We start from the raw sequence: 18,260 nt of genomic DNA, 5'->3' as shown, positions 1-18,260 counted from the left end.
ATTGGCCTAGGTCGCCTGGGTGGCTCAGCTGGTTGGGCGGCTGCCTTCGGCTTGGGTCATGATCCTGGAGTCCCTGGATCGAGTCCCGCATCAGGCTCCCTGCTCGGCGGGGAGTCTGCTTCTCCCTCTGACCCTAACCCCTCTCATGTGCTCTCTCTCATTCTCTCTCTCTCAAATAAATAAATAAAATATTTTTAAAAAAAAAATTGGCCTAATAAGAGAACTCACTTAACAGAATTTTCAGAGCATTCAGGGATCACTATACAAAACACTTAGTATCTGTTGCCTAATATCTCATGGGATTTACACATTTACATGAACTCTTCGCCCTCTGTGAGCATGTGAGTTCATGACCCCTGGTGTAGTCACCACCAGAGACCTCTACAGGTGGAGCAAAAACCTACAAATATGCAAATGATAGGATGTAAGGAATGGTATGGATCAAGAATAGAATTTCTCGGGGCGCCTGGGTGGCTCGGTCAGTTGGGCATCCGACTCTTGGTTTCTGCTCAGGTCATGATCTCGGGATTCTGAGATCAAGCCCATGTTGGGCTCCATGCTCAGCAAGGAGTCTGCTGGAGATTCTCTTGCTCTCTCCCCCTGCCCCTCCTCTCTCCCTCTCCCTCTCTCTCTAAAAATAAATAAATAGACCTTAAAAAAGAGAATAGAACTTCTCATGCCCTAAGAGACAGCAAGGAGGGCCACCTCTTTGTAGGAGCCAGGCACTGGAACTCAGTTCATTTTCAAGTTCAAGCTGAAAAATCCAGTGTTCTGTGGCGCCTGGGTGGCTCAGTCATTAAGCGTCTGCCTTTGGCTCAGGTCATGATCCCAGGGTCATGGGATAGAGCCCCGCATCGGGCTCCCTGCTTGGCGGGGAGTCTGCTTCTCCCTCTCCCACTCCCCCTGCTTGTAATCCCTCTCTTGCTCTCTCTCTCTCTCTCTCTGTCAAATAAATAAATAAAATCTTTAAAAAAAAAATCCAGTGTTCTATTTTGCCTCCAAAGCCAAATAAAGATAAGAATCATCTCAAACCAACAGCTAACATTATGATAGATGATAAAATAGAAGTTAGCATGATGTAGCAGTTAATAAAATGGACTTTTTTCAGACATACCTGGGTTTCAAATCCCAGCTCAGTAACATACAGACATGTGACTTTGAGCAATTTACTTAACCAAACAAAGCCCAGTAATGATAGTTCCTATTTTGGGGCGTTGCCGTAGGAATGAATGAGATAATGTATGTAAAGCACTTATAATGGCATTTGACACATGGTAACCCCTCAGTAAATGATAACTCTCTATTACTAAAAGCATTCTTACTAGGATTGAAGACAAAGCTAAGCTGTTGCCATTTAAAAGTGCTTAGAAATATTCCAAGCAACCAGTACTATTCTCAGACCTGGGCAAGAGGGGCTTCTGCTCTGGCACCCACAGTTTAGAGGATCCCTCATATTACAAATACATAAAAATAAATTTATTAAAGAAGACATGGCCATCTGTGTCACCCAGGATCCCCAGTGTGGCACAGCACATAACCCTAACCCTCTGCTCTCATAATTAACATCCTTCAAATGCAAGGGGAATACTTCCTATTGCTTGCCCTGTGTGCTTGAAACAAAAGGCAAATGCATCCGAATGCCTTGAAGGTTTGTGAGTTATGCTGCTGCTGATATCAGATACTGCTTTAGTGTGCAGGGAGAATTTGAGCAGCAGAAGTGCTTAGTAAGAGAAAAGATAAATCAACCTGTCAAGTCCTTCCTCTCTCAATAGCAATAGATTCTTCCATAACACTGATTGTTTCCCAGTAGTAACAAGCATTGGCTTTCTGGCTTCTCTTTGTGTTCCAATTCATGGTTCCTTGACATGTGGTAAGTGGACCTCCATTTGTACTCTTGCCCCAGGCCAGGCAAATCTTAGAAGCTGGCCTGTAGCTAGCACAGTAAGATATGAAAAAGGAATGAGGTATAACTATTGGAAAAGGAAACAAAAACCATCATTATTTGTAGCTGATTCATTTGTCGCTCCAGAGAACACCCAAGGGAATCAGTTGAAACACTCAGATGTAACTCAGAAAAAAGAGTTCAACAAAGTGACTGAATAGCAATCAATAGTTTTCCTATAAGCCAGCAACAACCAGTTAGAAGATATAATGAAGAAAAAAAATCCATTTGTGATGACAACAAAAAATAGCATAGAATCCCTAGAAATAACTTTTTAAAAAGTTTTTATTTATTTATTTGACAGAGAGAGAGCACAAGCAGGGGGAGCAGCAGGGAGAGGGAGAAGCAGGCTCCCGCTGAGCAGAGAGCCCCGCGTGGGGCTCAATCCCAGGACCCTGGGATCATGACCAAGCCAAAAAGAAGACACCCAACCAACTGAGCCACCTAGGCACCCCTAGAAATAACATTTTTTAAGAGGCATATGCTCTGCACAAAGAAAAGAAGGATATTTGTATATCTCTCAGCAACTAGGATTTGAATAAATGGAAATTGATGCCATATTTCTAGATGAGAAAGCTAAATTTTGTAAGATGACCGCTTTAAAAAATTAATCATATGTTTAATTTAATCCAGTCAAGATTCAAAGTTATTTACCATGATAAAGTGATTCTAAGTTCACCTAAAAGAATAAATAAGGAGTATAGCAATGAAATTTTCAAAGAAAGAATAATAATGATGGGATACTTGGCTTATGAGCTATTAAAATGTATATATAAGTTATAATATTTAAAACATTATAGTATTGTCACAAGAATCAACAAACAAATCAGTGGAATAGAAGCCTTGAGACTGACCTAGTAAAAAGATAAGAACCCAATATACAATAAAGGAAGCATCACAAACCAACAAGGACAGAATTCATCAACATATGAAATGTAAAAAAAAAAAATGAAAGCATAAAACAGCTTTAAAAAGTGCAAGCAAATGTTAAATTTTGAGATTGGGAAGAATTTTCTAAGCAAAAAAGCAATGGAAAAGGCATAAAAGTATTGCTACACTTGACTCCATTAAATGTATTGGCAAAAACAAAGTGGGAAAGATACTTTTTTATTTTTTTTTAAGATTTTGTTTATTTCTTTATTTGACAGAGAGAGAAGGAACACAAGCAGGGGGAGTGGAAGAATGCGGGGCTCGATCCCAGGACCCTGGGATCATGAGCTGAGCTGAAGGCAGACACTTAAAGACTAAGCCACCCAGGCACCTCTGGGAAAGGTATTTAAAACATAATTGATGTCAGTATGATATAAAGAGCTCTTATGAATCGATCAAAAACACCAACACTCAAAACAAAAATGGAAAGGGACATAAACAGCAAGTATACACATGACCAACAAATATATGAAAAATGTTCTAACACACCAATAATCCACAAAATACAAATTTTTATGAATGAAATTGGTGAAGATGAAAAACACTGAAATCCTCAATGCAGAAAGATTGTTTTTGAAGAAAGTTTAATGATACAGAAAAATGCTAACCAGTGAAAAAAAGGCAGGGTATAAAACTGACTCTATAGTAGGATCAAATTTTGAAAAATGAATTTATATATATTTTGTACATAGAGAAATATTTAAGAAAAAGGTCAATTAGAATATTGACCACTAGGGGTGCCTGGGTGGGCTCAGTTGGTTAAGCATCTGCCTTCAGCTCAGGTCATAATCTCAGGGTCCTGGGATAAAGCCCTGTATCTGCATCTGCATCGGGCTCCCTACTCAGTAGGAGTCTGCTTCTCCCTCTCCCTCTGCCTCCTCCCCCGCCCCCCCCCCCCCGCTCATGCTCTGTCTCTGTGTCTCTCTCAAATAAAGAAATAAAATCTTTTTTTTTAAAAGAAAACATTGAAAAGAAAAAAAGGCAGGAAAAAAAAGAAGGCAAGGAAGTTCTCAAAGATTATTAAAAAAAAAAAAGAATACTGACCAATCAGAATAACAATGTTCATCTCAGCATGTTGGGATCATGAGTTATTTTTTCCTTATATTTATTATTAGTATTATTATTCAGTATTTTGTACATTTTATAATTAGTATTACTATTCCCATTATCATGTAATTTGAAAGCAAAATGGTATATAATTCCTATAGTGCCTAATTCAATTGTATGTGCATTGTAGAACTCAGTAATTTACAGGTCTAATCATAATCACAAAAGACTGAAATTCTTCCACAATAAGATGTAACTGATTGCCAAACCTTAAAGCGTTAACCACTCCCAGGGATAATATGTGCATTTAAATTCATCAGTTTCCCCCATCCCCAAGGAAAATTTGTTAGGATCTGGTGCACAAAAGATATTGTTCTAGGTACTATGGGGGATATACAGAAGTTGTTCCTACCTTTGAAATGCTTATAAGCTACACTAACTGTGGGGTGGATTAGGAAGACAAAAGAAGCAAAAAGGGAACTACATCATTATACGTTAGACACTGTGCTAGGCAATTTACTTATATTGAATTCTTACAACAAACTTTTGAGGCGGAATTTTCATAGACATTTTATAAATGTGGAAGTGGAGGCTCGGAGAAGTTAAGTGACAAGTTCCCAGAGTTAGTGGCAGAGCCAGCATTTAAAGCCTGGACCTCTGGACCTGACTCCACACTATTACCTCAATGAACACTGCCTCATCAAAAAGGTGTGTGGGTGTGTGTGTGTGTAGTTAAAGTGCAAAGCAGAATCAGATCAGTGCCATACTTATGATGCAGAGTATGAAGTATATGGAGAGGCAATAGAGCAATGGTTAAGAACCTGGGCTCTTTTTTTTTTTTAAGATTTCATTTCTTTATCTGACAGAGAGAGAGCCCAAGCAGGGGGAGCGGCAGAGGGAGAGGGAGAAGCAGGCCTTCCACTGAGCAGGGGTCCCGAGGCAGGACCGTTGGATCACTACCCGAGCTGAAGGCACCCGCCCAAAGACTGAGTCACCCAGGTGCCCAAGAACCTGGGCTCTTAACCCAGGTTAAGACTGCCTAGGTTTGGGGGCGCCTGGGTGGCTCAGTCGTTAAGCATCTGCCTTCGGCTCAGGTCATGATCCCAGGGTCCTGGGATGGAGCCCCGCATCAGGCTCCCTGCTCAGCGGGAAGCCTGCTTCTCCCTCTCCCACTCCCCTGCTTGTGTTCCCTCTCTCGTTGTGTCTCTCTCTGTCAAATAAATAAAATCTTAAAAAAAAAAGACTGCCTAGGTTTGAATTCTGGCTCTCCCCCACTTACCAGCATGTACTCTTGGGCAAGTTACTTATTTCCCTGTGCCTCAACGGTCCATCCATAAATTGGGAGCTCATACCTAGCTCACAGTGTTGCTGTAAAGATAATGAGTTAATACAAGTAAAGGGTGGTTGTTTAGCACTTAGTAAACTTAGTAAACAGATATTGGTTATTATTTCAGGAAATCAGAGGAGGGAGAAGCCATATCCAGCTGGGACTGGATCAGGAAAGGCTTTGCGGAGATGACATTGAAGAAAAGGTTGAATTTGTTAAGGAATAGTGATGGAGTAGGGAAAGGGAATGTAGGGGAGGTGGGAAAGCTCAGATTGTATGGGGCCCTGGGTAGATAGGAGAGGAGGGGAGGCATGGGAGCTATTGGAATTTAAATTTCCAAAGAGAGGCAGAGGTCAAAATGCCAAATCTAAAACTCTGGAGTTAACAACTGGGCAATAGGAGCCATTAAAGATTTTCCAGGCAGAGAAAAATAAACCTTTTTCAGGAGCAATGGAGCCTGACAACTTTGCAGTTTTATCCTTGAGTGTTAACCCACTGCAGAAACAAAGAAACTGAGGACCGCTCTTTCGACTGAGGGAAAGGGAAAGGGGAGAGAAGGAGGGAGGTTGCAAAAAGGGAGTGAATAACTAGAGGTCTATAGAGATGAAAAGTGCGCCTGGCGGGAAGTGGTGGGCAGGAGGTCTCCCCTGATTCCTCCTTCCAGAGGCAGCCCAGGGACTGACCTCGAAGCATAACCTACTTTCCCCCCATTTTAAGATGTGAAGTTTCCACCTCAGTTTAGGTCTTTAACTACCAGACTGTGCTTTTGGCCAGGAGTAAGCGTAGGGCATTAGGACCCAGAGATTGTTGTAGTGAGAGAGGTTGAATCTCGATCTCTCAATTTTTCTCTCGAGCTCCCTCCTCTCCCTCCCTTTGTCATTCTAGCTGCCTGCTGCCTCCGCAGCGTCCCTCTAGCTCTCTCTGTGCTAACTGCCTGCGCCTTAGACAGACGGGGTGCGCCCAGCGGAGGGATTAGTTGGGACCTGCCTTGGTGACCCCATGGCATCCCCCAGAACCATAACTGTCGTGGCCCTCTCAGTGGCCCTGGGACTCTTCTTTGTTTTCATGGGAACTATCAAGTTGACCCCCAGGCTCAGCAAGGATGCCTACACTGAGATGGTAAGTGAAGCAAACGGGTGACGAGGGACGCACCCCCAAGGGATTGTGAGTACCTCTCCCTTTCTTTCCTTCCCGGTCCGTGGTCCGGTCCTCTTAACCCCTACCCCCACCCCGGACCATACCTTCTCCCCAACAACTTTGCGGCTCCGAAGGAGCAGCTGGACAAGAGCGATTTCATTTGTGGGCTATGCTGGGAGCAACTGTTTTGGAGCCACTGGATGCCAGTTGGGGGAGGGGTCGCCCAGCGAGTACACCCCACCTCCAAGTAAACCAGAAGGCTGAGACCTGCGTAACACCTGTCATTGGCAGGAATCCTTCCCTCCTTCTAGCACACCCGAAGTCCGGGCAACCAGTCTGCAAGTCTGATTCCTTCCCTTGGAGCTAAGAGTTTAGCAATCTGGAGAGTTTATTTATCTTAGGGAAGAACAAAGGGGAAGGAGGGAAAGATCTGGGGGAGAACGGGCTACTAAAACAAGCGATTCCTAGGGGCGGGAAAGGTATTCCTCATCCCTGGCGGAGAGCTGATCCCCTAGCCGCCTGGGCGTGTGTGTCTGTATCCTTGAGACAAAGCAGTCTTGGCCCAAATAAAGGTCACTGAGCGCCTCCTTCTGCCCCTTCTCTCTAGGGAGACCTGGGTGTTTTGTTTTGTTTTGTTTTGTTTTGTTTTGTTTTGTTTTGTTTTGTTTGTGGGCTAATCTGCAAAGTCTGCCTCTTCTTTCCTGCAAAATGGTCCGTAATTCCCACCTTGCCTCCTGTGGATGCCCGGGGTCAGGTCCTCTGCAGGTTTTCCCCTCTGCAGAGTTGGAATCACGGAAGGTGACTGGCCAAAACATTTCCTCTGCAACCTGGGGGCTGGGCTGCTCTCCCCAGTTGGGCGTGAAGAGGACTTGTTCCTATGCTGTAGAGTGTGAGGAGATGGCAGGGGATGTTTCCAGCACTTTCGGTCTCTCGTCTCTCCCCCTGTCACTTTGCCTCTTCATTTCCCCGCCCCAGCTGAAGAGAACCTGCTTCTCACTGCCTTTGCCTGACTGCCAGTAATGGGAGGGAACCCATTACTGGGCTCTCAAGGTCAAGAAGGAAAGGAGCTTAGGGGAGGAACAGGAAGAGGGAGAGAAAAGAGGCAAGAGGGTCTCCCCGTTAGGGCTGAAGCAAGGAGGACTAGCCCCACATGTTGGCAGGAATAAATAGCGCTCTCCTGGAGCCTACTGCGGAGCCTTCCAGAACCCCTCAACGTGAGCTGCAAATAGATGGAGACTGGCAGATTGTAGATGCTCAGAAAATGTTTGCAGGCAGCCCTGGCTTCTGTCTCAGGGTTTGAGCTGGTGCTTTCCATGTCTCTCTCACCACAGGATCACCCTGGGTTGGGGGAGGGTGGCCAGGACTCGAGGGCCTAGGTCTAGCCCCAGTGGCAAATACTAATGTATTTCTCCTTCTCCCTTCCCCTCCTCCCAGCATGTTTGACCAGATGGAATTGAAATCAGGTCAAAATGAGTATCCAAGGCAGCCTGCACTGGGGAGGGGAGGGGAGGTGGGGTAGCAGAAGCCACCAAAGGCAGACGGACAGTGTGGAGGTGAAATGCCACTATATTTTTGTCTTGGTGGTAGTAGTTTAGTGTTAGATTACAAGTAAATGAATATGCTATTGCTTTTCTTTACTTTTCATATATACATGTATTAATATGTTTGTGTGTGCACCCTAGGTATTTTTGACTTTTCCTTTTCCTTAGGACATAGTATCCTTCTTCAGTATACTCCCTGGCCCCCAGGCCCTCCTCAGCTGTTTTAGAGGCCCCCCACCCCACGCTGCACCCTAAGTACAATGTTAGGCTCTGCAGGCAATCCAACTAAGATGGAGTCACCAGGAATCTTCCTACCAGCTTGGCAGGAGCTCACAAGGAGGACCAGCCACAAATGGGTTTACAGTAGGTTTCTTCCTAGGGAGTGGAGCTGTCTATTGCAGTCTACTGAAAAGCAGAAGAAACCAATATCAAGATTTCATATCACAGAGGAACATATTTAAATAGGTATAAGCTAATACAGCTGTATAGAACCATTGTGCGTGCATGCGCGCGCGCGTGTGTGTGTGTGTGTGTGTGTACACACAATTCTGTGCTTATGTGTTCAGGGGCATGGAAGAACTATGTCTAGCTGGGAGGTAGACTTCACAGTAGTATGAAGCTTGAGGAGGATTTTCAGATTGCCTTTTCCAGGGTCCCCTCCTGCATTGAACATTGGCCCCAGGCTGGGGATGGCTGTTCAGCACAGGATCTACGGCACCAGTCCTGGGCTGGCCAAGCTTTATTCTTAAATCCATAGGAAATGGGAAAAATTCAGTTCTAGTACAAAGAAGGGGCTCAATTTATATTTGTTGAATGGATGAGTGAATGAATGAGTCATTGGAGCATTGTCTTGGCTGGTCACCACCCTTCAGAGTTCTCTGGTTGGATCTTGATTCTGTAGTTCAGGAGCCATTTCTTGCTCTTAGAAGGGGGTATGGCCCCGTAGGACCCCAACTCTAGATCAGATAGGCTGATTATCTGGGATTTTCTGTTTTCCATTTAGGAGTAATTCCTCTGCATTAACAGTCATGCATTCCCTGCAGTAGCTTTTCTTACAAGATCTCAAAGTGTTGTTGTTTAAAGATTATTTGTTCTTTAAAACATATCAGTGAGGTAAATTCATTTTATTAGTTATTCTTATTTTACTGATGGATCAAACTGATCCAGTATCATAGGGTAAGCTGTTGTGGGAGCAGAGATTAGAAACCAAGCCCGTGACTGAATATTCTCAGTAGAGGAGTCATTAATGATTACAACTGCCTTTTTGGATGTCAGAACTTGCAACTGATTCTTGAAAATATCTGGCATATTTTTGTTTCCTTTTCATAACAGCTCAACTACACCAATCCATATTTTTACTTTGAAACCAATTTCAAATTTAGATTTTTGGTTTTTTTCTTTTCCGCCACTGTTTTTTTTTTTTTCTTGTTCTAAAACCATTAGCATTATGCTTAGGTGTTGTCCCCTCCATAAAGAATCATTGCTAAAAACCAAACAGACAAATGACTATTAGCTTCTTTCTTGTATACTGCGGAAGCCAGGAATGGTTAATGGAAAGAACACAGGCTTTCAGTCGTATAGGTTTGTGCTTGAGTCCTGCCATTCCTACTGCCTCAGTTTCCTCATCTGTAAAATGAGGATAATAATTCTTCCCTTAGAAGGTTGTTGTAAATATTGAGATTATATATGGAAGTATCTGGTACAGTGTTTACATATAGCAAATGTTCAAGAAATGCTCTGGGTGAAGTGATGGTGATAATTGATTCCACATTATGCAGTGGCTTCCTGACTAATTTGAATGGTCAGTTTAAGGGATTGAAATCAGGCATTTAGAAGAGCAAGATGCTATTTTCATGTGCCCTGGTGAACAGAGCTTTATGCAATTAGCTAATTTTGAAAACTCCACACTTGCTGCCGGTTAATACACAGTGGATTCCATGCAGAACTTCCAGATGTCACTCCGAATTGCCCATTTGGTGTATGTCACCCCATACCTCCTCCAGATTTAGCAGGTGTCATTATAGAGTACTCTAAAGCCCACATGAATTCAACATGACTGATCACTCCCTTGACTAAATGCCTTCATTAATTCACTTGAAATTGGGAGACAGCACTTACAAATGCTGCTAAGCAGTTTTCTGGGCAGTGATGGGGAACATACAAAAGGTTGACTTGCTCTAAATTTGGTATCCAGCTCTTTGTAGCAGTGGTTCCATTCTGTAATCAAAAGGGGCCACATGTAGAATGGTGAGAAAATACCCCAAAATCCTGTCACAATGAAGCCAAGGGATTTTGGCCCCAAGGAAAACAGGGCAAGTTTCTGCTTCTTCGCATCCCCTCAGAGGGAAGCTTTGTTGATTTGGTTGATTGGCTTATCTATAGTTAAATGCCGTCCAGTTTGTATAATCCTGGGGAAATGCTCCAGATACATTTGGGCAGTTTATTTAACATCCTTAGGTAATCTTTTATGCTTCCAATCACCGCCATTAATTGCTTTCCAGCTAGGTGGTAAGATAGTGATTCACTGATGCTTAGACTGCTCTTTGAGAGAGTACTTTCATTCCCTCAGAGAGGAAACTGCCTGTGAGTTGTGAAGTGACTTTGCCTTAGTTCATACAGTCAACCATCCCAAGCTAAACTCCATCAGAGCTGATGCCAGGGCATTGGAGCATTTAAGGTCTCAGTGGCCAACAGCTATGCTTGTTACAGAGCTACCTTTGGGCCTCAAATGCAATCTGGGAAGGATCCAGTTTGGTTAGTAGGACCAGGTTTACCAGCTTCCCCTGTAGGTAGGTACTATATGACAGTGGGAAGTAGAATTGCTTAAAATGTGTTTATCATTCACATGGATATTTGGCAATTAAACACGTGATGGCTTTTTATTGCATTTAAGAAATAATCAAGAACTCACATGTGGCTTTTCCCCCTACAAAAATGCAGGGAAATCATACTGGAATCAGTATACTTTGCAGCAGTTATGTAGCCTTTATGGTCTAAGATAGCAATGAGGCTGAGAATTTTAGCCAAAATGTATTTTTGTCAGTGCCCTCTTTGGCTTTCATAGTTTTTTTTTCTCTCTATAAATTTTAGTGAAGTGTGACATACATTCTGAAATGTGCATCTAACATGAATGTACAGTTCAAGGAATTTTCAGAATACTCCTGTGTAACCAGCACCCATATCAAGAACACAGAATATCAGCTCCCCAGAAACCCCCCTCATGGCCCCTTCCAGTTACTACCTCCCCAAGAGTTATTATTTTCTGACTTCTAACAATATAGGTTAGTTTTACCTGTTTTTGAACTTTATATAGATGGAATTCGCAGTAGATTAGCCTTTTTTTTTCTTTTACCCAACTGGCATAAGTATACTGAAGTGGACCAAACCACTTGGTCTCTGTTCCCATTTTGTCCTGTTAGCTGACTTGGATCAGTTATTAATTGTAACTGAAGATAAATGTAATTAGACAGTTTTGAGCTCTTCAAATAAATGTCATTAATATGAGATCATGGACCCTGGGGTGTTGTGAAGAGTAAATGACAAAAAGAAAAAAGGTATGACTAAAGAAAGGCTCCATATGCTTTTGACTCATGTCTGAATCATATCTTCTCATACCATAAAAAAGGACCGGTTTGATTCACCACTATTATCATTAAAATAATCACCGTGGCTTGCTTGCAAACACATGGACTTCTCGTTATTGTATGGTTCATTAATAATGAAATATGTGTGTGTGTGTGTGTGTGTGTGTGTGTGTGTGTGTGTGTGCCTGCGGCCCTTGTTTGATGCCATGATGCTATGATTTTTTTTTTTACTAAATCTCCAAAATGTTCATTTAATTTACAAAAACGGGAAACCCAGATAATAAAATGCTTAGTAATTTTCTCCAAGCAACTTAGGGGCAAAACTCAAATTGAAATTTAGCTTATGTTAAGAATCTCAGCCCAAGGATATTGTTGGATGATTGCTTTTGATTAAAGGGATTTGAAACATTTGACTAAACACTCCTCTTCCCTGCTTCCCTGCCCTATAAAGAAACTAAGTTTACAGGGTCTGGGTCATTGCAGTGGAAGGGAAACAGACCTAAAAAGTGAATTGTGAGAGCCTTTTGGGAGAGTGACTCAGTCAACTCTCTTTTTTCTTACTATCAGAACAATTAAGTCTTTAGAGCTCTAGTTACTATAGATTCAAGACATGTGAACCTTCTATTGATAGAACTGAGGTGGCCCAGACCAAACACTGATGCGGCTGGCAATAGTAGGATTCTTTTGATGTCTCCATCCTACTCCACAGGAGAAAGAATAAAGGGCTTCCTATAATGTCAAGACTCCATCCAAGCTTAGTCCCATTTCTAACAAATTAAATATTCCCTGTCTGGAGTCCTGGGGAATAGATGCTATCCGTACCTACTCAGCTTTGAACTAAAGATTTGATGAAATGGCTTATCCATGTGCAGTTTCCTCTGGAGAAAGGAAAGGGAAGAAAAGAGGCCACAGCTGTAGTTTAAGAAGTTAGATAAACAACTGAAAAAGTAATATGAAGTTACACCAAATGTAAAGAAAAACAATCACCCAAGTTCTAGGAACTTGATTTAAAGACTGTGGAATTTGGCCCCAGGCTACAGATTCCACTATAGTATAGTTAAGAATCTATTCTTGAATGATGGGTGGTTAGCCTTAGCCAAAAAAGGAGCGTTTCCAGAAGCCACTCAGCCAGCATCTGGAAGTCTTGGCTCTGAACTGACTGTGGGAAACTTATCTTGCCTCCTGTGTGCATCATGTCAAAAGCTTACATTTAGGGTTTAGGAACTGCCTCTTGGGAAGCTTTGTGCTGTTAATTAGAAATAGTCCTCACTTACAAGTGTTAAGGAAGCCTCTTGTGTCTAGATTTTCTTCCCTAATGTTGCCCTGTTACTGTCACCAGAGTGCAGAAGGGGAGAGAGTGGGCAGGTGGCATCTAGTTTAATAGTGAGAGGAAACAGGTACACTTTTCCCCACCACCAGGTGCCCTAACCCTCATCTGTGCTCTGCTCCATGTGGGTCTGGCTCAGTTCAGCCCAGAGTTTTACTCTGCGGACTAGTCAACGTCTCTACAAATTTCTCTGAAAGTCCCTGATTTAACCTAAAATGGGAAGAGGGAGGAAAGATGACTAACACTCTGTGTTTCCTTTACATGCTCAGGAACAGGATAGGGACTAGGGGGAGGTGAAATTTTAAAGACAGGATCGGACAGGGCCAGGATTGGGAAGAGATAAAGCAGGGTTGTATAAGTGCAGAGCTGGATCTTGCATTTATGTAAAAGCTTTGATATTTTGCTCATTAATGATATTATCTACCTTAATCAAGAAATGTTTCTGGTGCCCTCTTAAATTTTGCATTCAAGGCAAGTAGCCTGGCTCATTTCATTTTAGTCTTAACCCTGCTCAGGAAAATGACACTCAGAGAGGTCAAATAATTTGCCTATGGACACCCAACTAGAAAGTGACAGAGATGGGATTTAAAGCCAAGTCTGTTTGAATCAAAACCCATGTTGTTGTTTTTTTTCACTAAACCATTGGTCTTTTAACAGTCCTCATAGAGGATTATCTTGTGCCACTCATGATAATTAATCCATGAAATAAGGTGCATTCACTAACCCAAAAGTGAGAGAAATGACTTAACATTTGTTCCAAACCTAGAGTGTGTGAACACTATTCTAAGTGCCAGATGCTTCTAAGAGGTTAAGTTGGCTTTTTGCCTGATTCTTATGATACTTGCCTCGCATCTGGAACTTTTGACTATTCTCTTCTTGAAAACCTTGGCCCCCATTACCCTGTCTCTCTTGGCTTTCCCCCTATTTTTCTGACCACACTCTCTTCTGTCTACTTTGTGGACTATCTTTCTCTTTCCATTTCTTAAATGTCTGTCACACAATTTTTCCCACTGTACATATACATTCTACCTGGGATACTGATGACTATCCATTCTATATCTTTATTCCAGACCTCTCTTACTGAGCTGCCTACCAGACAGCTCCACTTAGATGTCTTAGAGACACTTCAACTAAAAAATCCAAATTGAGTCCCTTACTCCTTCTTACCCCTTGCCCCACCCCCAACCTGTTCTTTCAGATGCATGCCCAAACCTGGAGAATGGTAAAACCCTTCTACCCGGGTACCCAAGCCAGAGATCGAGATCTTTCTCTACTTATCCCTTTCCCTCAGGTTCCACTTCCAGTATAACACTAAATTCTGTTGATTTTGCATTAAAGGTATCCTTGACTCATTCCCCTTCCCTATATCTCTACTGTCATTACTCTAGGTCTCTTACTTGGTCTCCTTGCTTCCAGGCATACCTCTCCCAATCCATCCTCCACACTTTTTCCAGAGGGACCTTCCTCAAAAGCAAATTATGTTGCTCCCCCTGGCTTATAGGATAAAATCCACCTCCACAACACAACATATATAGTTCCCCATGATCTCATAGTGACACATATATAGACATATATAAGAGGACATATATAGTTCTCATGATTCATGATTCATATCTATCTCCCCTGTCTCATGTCTCACTCTCACCCCTCCCTCTCCCAACCTATGCTGAACTGGGGCGGTGTTTGAAACACCCAAATCTGTTTTGTGCTTCAGGGCCTTTGCTTATCCAGTTTCCTCTGCCTGCAATGCCCTTCCCTTATTGATCTTGCAAACACCTGGACTTCCTTTAATATTCCACTCTAGCTTTTCTCCGTTTCCATCTAGGGAAACTTGACCACTCTGGTGTGGCTCCACTGTATCTACTGCATAATTTTGTTCAGCATCCATAATTTGTCTTCATATAAACTCAAGCTTCAGGAAGGCAGGGCCTTTGAATGATTGACATCTGTATCCAAAGTACCTAGTACAGTGTCTAGCGCAAGGAAGCACTTAATAAATATTGAATGAATTAATGGGTACTTACTGAAAACAAAGCAGTGGGCCAACATAATAAGACACTTGATAAAATCTCATCGATTTACTACAGGCCAATCTGAATACAGTGAAAAATATGATTATCTATTACCCTAAGGTCAATATAATCTTATTACTTTGTAATATATCCAGTGACTCCCTCCTCTATTCTATGATGTCTCCCTTTGGGCTACAATTAGATCTTGTAAAGACGTCTATTATGTGTCACTAACCATGTTGCTTTATACTGGTGTTTAGTGTATCTGTTTCCCCCCACTCGATCAAGAGCTTCTTGACCCTGTCTTGTTTACCTTTTTATCTCCATTGCATAATCCATAGTAGGTGTTCAATACATATTTGTTGAATTAAAATTAGTGAACTTGCACCAGGCTAATCAAAGTAGTGTTTTGTAAAGGCCTGGGACTTTATCTCACTGACCATGAGAATGATTTTTATCTTACTATATTTTAAAGATATATAAGGGGCTAACATTTGCACACATTTTTATTTTTCTATTTACTTAGTACTCACTTTTAATTTTTGCAGATTCCACAAATATAAACTCCTGCTAGCTTTTTTCTGAATTATCACAGATTCCAAATTAAGGAAGTCCAAATTAGTGAGGCTTTATCATACTGTGCCTTGCCTTGTTTTGATTTTGTTGGTATTTGTATGCATCTGGGTTTGGACGAGGCAGGCACTAGAAAATGTGGTTGTGGCTAATCTGTACCAGACTTTATGGGCCCAATAAATTTTCTTATAAATGCTTTTAGTGTTGTTTATGATTTATAATCAGAAAATAATTTTTAACTATAAAGCCAAATTCTCTTTGGTGCTGTTACTAAGTCTTATTTATTTATTTATTTTTTAAAGATTTTATTTATTTATTTGAGAGAGAAAGAGAGAGAATGAGAGAGAGAAAGCACATGAGAGGGGGGAGGGTCAGAGGGAGAAGCAGACTCCCTGCTGGGCAGGGAGCCCAATGCGGGACTCGATCCAGGGACTCCAGGATCATGACCTGAGCCAAAGGCAGTTACTTAACCAACTGAGCCACCCAGGCGCCCAAGTCTTATTTATTTTTAAAGATTTTATCTATTTATTTTAGAGAGAGAAAGAGAGCACAAGTGGGGGGGAGGAGCAGAGGGAGAGGGACAAGCAGACTCCATGCTGAACGCAGAGCCCAGCCCCATAGTCATGCATGACCTGAGCTGAAATCAAGTGTCAGACCCTCAACAAACTGAGCCACCCAGGCACCCTGCTGTTACTAAGGTTTAACTCACTGTGACCTGAGAAGATTGCTTGTTTTTTTCTTATCTTAATTACAAGGCTTTTATTTAGGGGCCCCAGTAAAAAAAAAAAAAAAAAAAAAAGGGACCTGGTTGGGACATAGAAAGGGAATGTTGGGGAAGGAGGCCCTTGCTTGTGTGTCTTTCATTCTAATTTTAAAATCATGGTTAATGTGGCATTCCTTGTGGTATCTCACTCTAGAAACGTGCTTACAAGAGCTATGTCCGAGCCCTCCCTCTGCTGAAGAAAATGGGGATCAATTCCATTCTCCTCCGCAAAAGTATTGGTGCTCTTGAGGTGGCCTGTGGCATTGTCATGACCCTTGTGCCTGGGCGTCCCAAAGATGTGGCCAACTTCTTCCTACTCTTGCTGGTGTTGGCCGTGCTCTTCTTCCATCAACTAGTCGGTGATCCTCTCAAACGCTACGCCCATGCTCTGGTGTTTGGAATCCTGCTCACCTGCCGCCTGCTGATTGCCCGCAAGCCTGAAGACCGGTCTTCTGAGAAGAAGCCCTTGCCACCGCCAGGGCAAGCAGGGAATGCCGGGAATGCGGAGGAGCAGCCCTCCTTATATGAGAAGGCCCCTCAGGGCAAAATGAAGTTGTCATAGGAAAGCAGAAGTGCAAAAAGTGAACCTTCCAGGCAGTTGCCTCCATGACACCCAGGAAGATGTCAGTGTGTGTTTTTCATTTGATTTATTTATCTTGAGGGAAAGGGAAAAAATATAATCTGCAAGTTAATGGTCCTATTGGCTTGTGTACACCTATACCCTAAAATGACCTCCCCACATAGACATATGTGCACCACCTTTAATCACTTTGGGGCAACTCTCACATCTTGCTGCATGTACATGTATACGGCTAACTGTTGAAATGTATTTGTGAGATGGACTCCAGCAAGCATGTGACTGTTTCCCACACAAGATTATGTGTGGGAAAATGTATTTACTGTCCGTGTGCGTGTGTTTGTGTATGTGTGTGTGTGTGTGTGTGTGTGTGTGTGTGTGTGTGCACGCACACAGGTGCGAGGAGAAGGCTCTGATCTTGAACTAATCCTGCAGAGGTATCCTTCCCTTTATAGACTGATTCTAGTGAGGGCAGAATAAAATAAACCTCCTCTAGAGAGAATCCTACTTACTTCTGGTATAAATCAAGTGATGTATTCCTGTGGGATGAGGGAAATTAAGTTGAAAACTTAAATTTACCACTTTAGAAGAAAGTTCCTTCAATTTGAGACACTGAGTTATACTGATTAGCTTCCACTGTAACAGTTGTTGAAATTTTAAATACTCCATATTGAGTTTAATTAAAATAAGGGATATATGCAGTCAACACATAATCTAATTCTTCAAGTGATAAAATTGGAGTTTTATCTTGCCTTTGCCCTAAACCAACCTACTAAGCTCCTTTGCTCACAGTTTGAAATTGAAGCAGTAAACTTGTTACCAGACATCTTTTTTGGGGGGGTTCTTAAGCCAAAAGCTGCCTCACTTCCTACTATTCTCAGCAGAGAATCCCAACCTGATCGGCAGCTGCTCTACTGTTGCGGTTGAGGGAGCAGGGATTAGTCCTGTTAGAAGTCTGTGAATCTCAAACTCTAGCTGTTCTCTTCAATCATCTGAGACTTGACAGAAGAGCTGTATCCAGGGTTTCCCTGCCAGACAGATTCATTACTCCTATTGACTCTTCACTGAACTTTGCTAGTGTAAGCAGAGATCCAAGTTACTCCTGTGGTTGTCTCCTCTACACCTCTTTATCGTTATGGTGGCTGGAGTTCAGCAGGGGGAAGGACATTTGATATGGGTTGGTTGGATTGAGCAGTATGAAACTTTGCTTTCTTCATTCCATACTGCTATTTCTCCTTGTTAGATGTGCTTTGATGGTTTTAACATTATTGTGCCAGGGATGGGGAGAGGGGTGGGGGCATTGTGTGTGGGGGGAGTACAAATAATTGTATTTTCTTCAGTGTCATTGTTCTTGTTAATTGATACCTCTGTCTTATTTCTCTCATTCTTTCAAAATAAAAATTTTTGAAATTTGGAGGAAACTGTCTGGACAGATAATGAAAATATGGGAAGAAAGGGTCATATGAAGCAATTCTGGCTCTTTAATTTTTGATTCTGGAT

General features: G+C 42.3%; 1 protein-coding gene across 1 annotated transcript; it reads left to right on the top strand.

Annotated features, from left to right (window-relative positions):
* Positions 1-6,069: 6,069 nt before the first annotated feature.
* Positions 6,070-18,181, top strand: TMEM35A (transmembrane protein 35A). Its single transcript, XM_035725810.1, has 2 exons — positions 6,070-6,365; positions 16,338-18,181. Exons 1-2 carry the CDS (start codon positions 6,246-6,248, stop codon positions 16,743-16,745), a joined length of 528 nt encoding a protein of 175 aa, XP_035581703.1. The 5' UTR covers positions 6,070-6,245; the 3' UTR covers positions 16,746-18,181.
* Positions 18,182-18,260: the final 79 nt, after the last annotated feature.

The sequence above is a fragment of the Zalophus californianus genome, chromosome X (assembly GCF_009762305.2).
Source record: "Zalophus californianus isolate mZalCal1 chromosome X, mZalCal1.pri.v2, whole genome shotgun sequence".
NCBI lineage: Eukaryota > Metazoa > Chordata > Mammalia > Carnivora > Otariidae > Zalophus > Zalophus californianus.
Note: the sequence above shows the minus strand (reverse complement) of the source record. Positions and strands in the feature narration are given on the sequence as shown.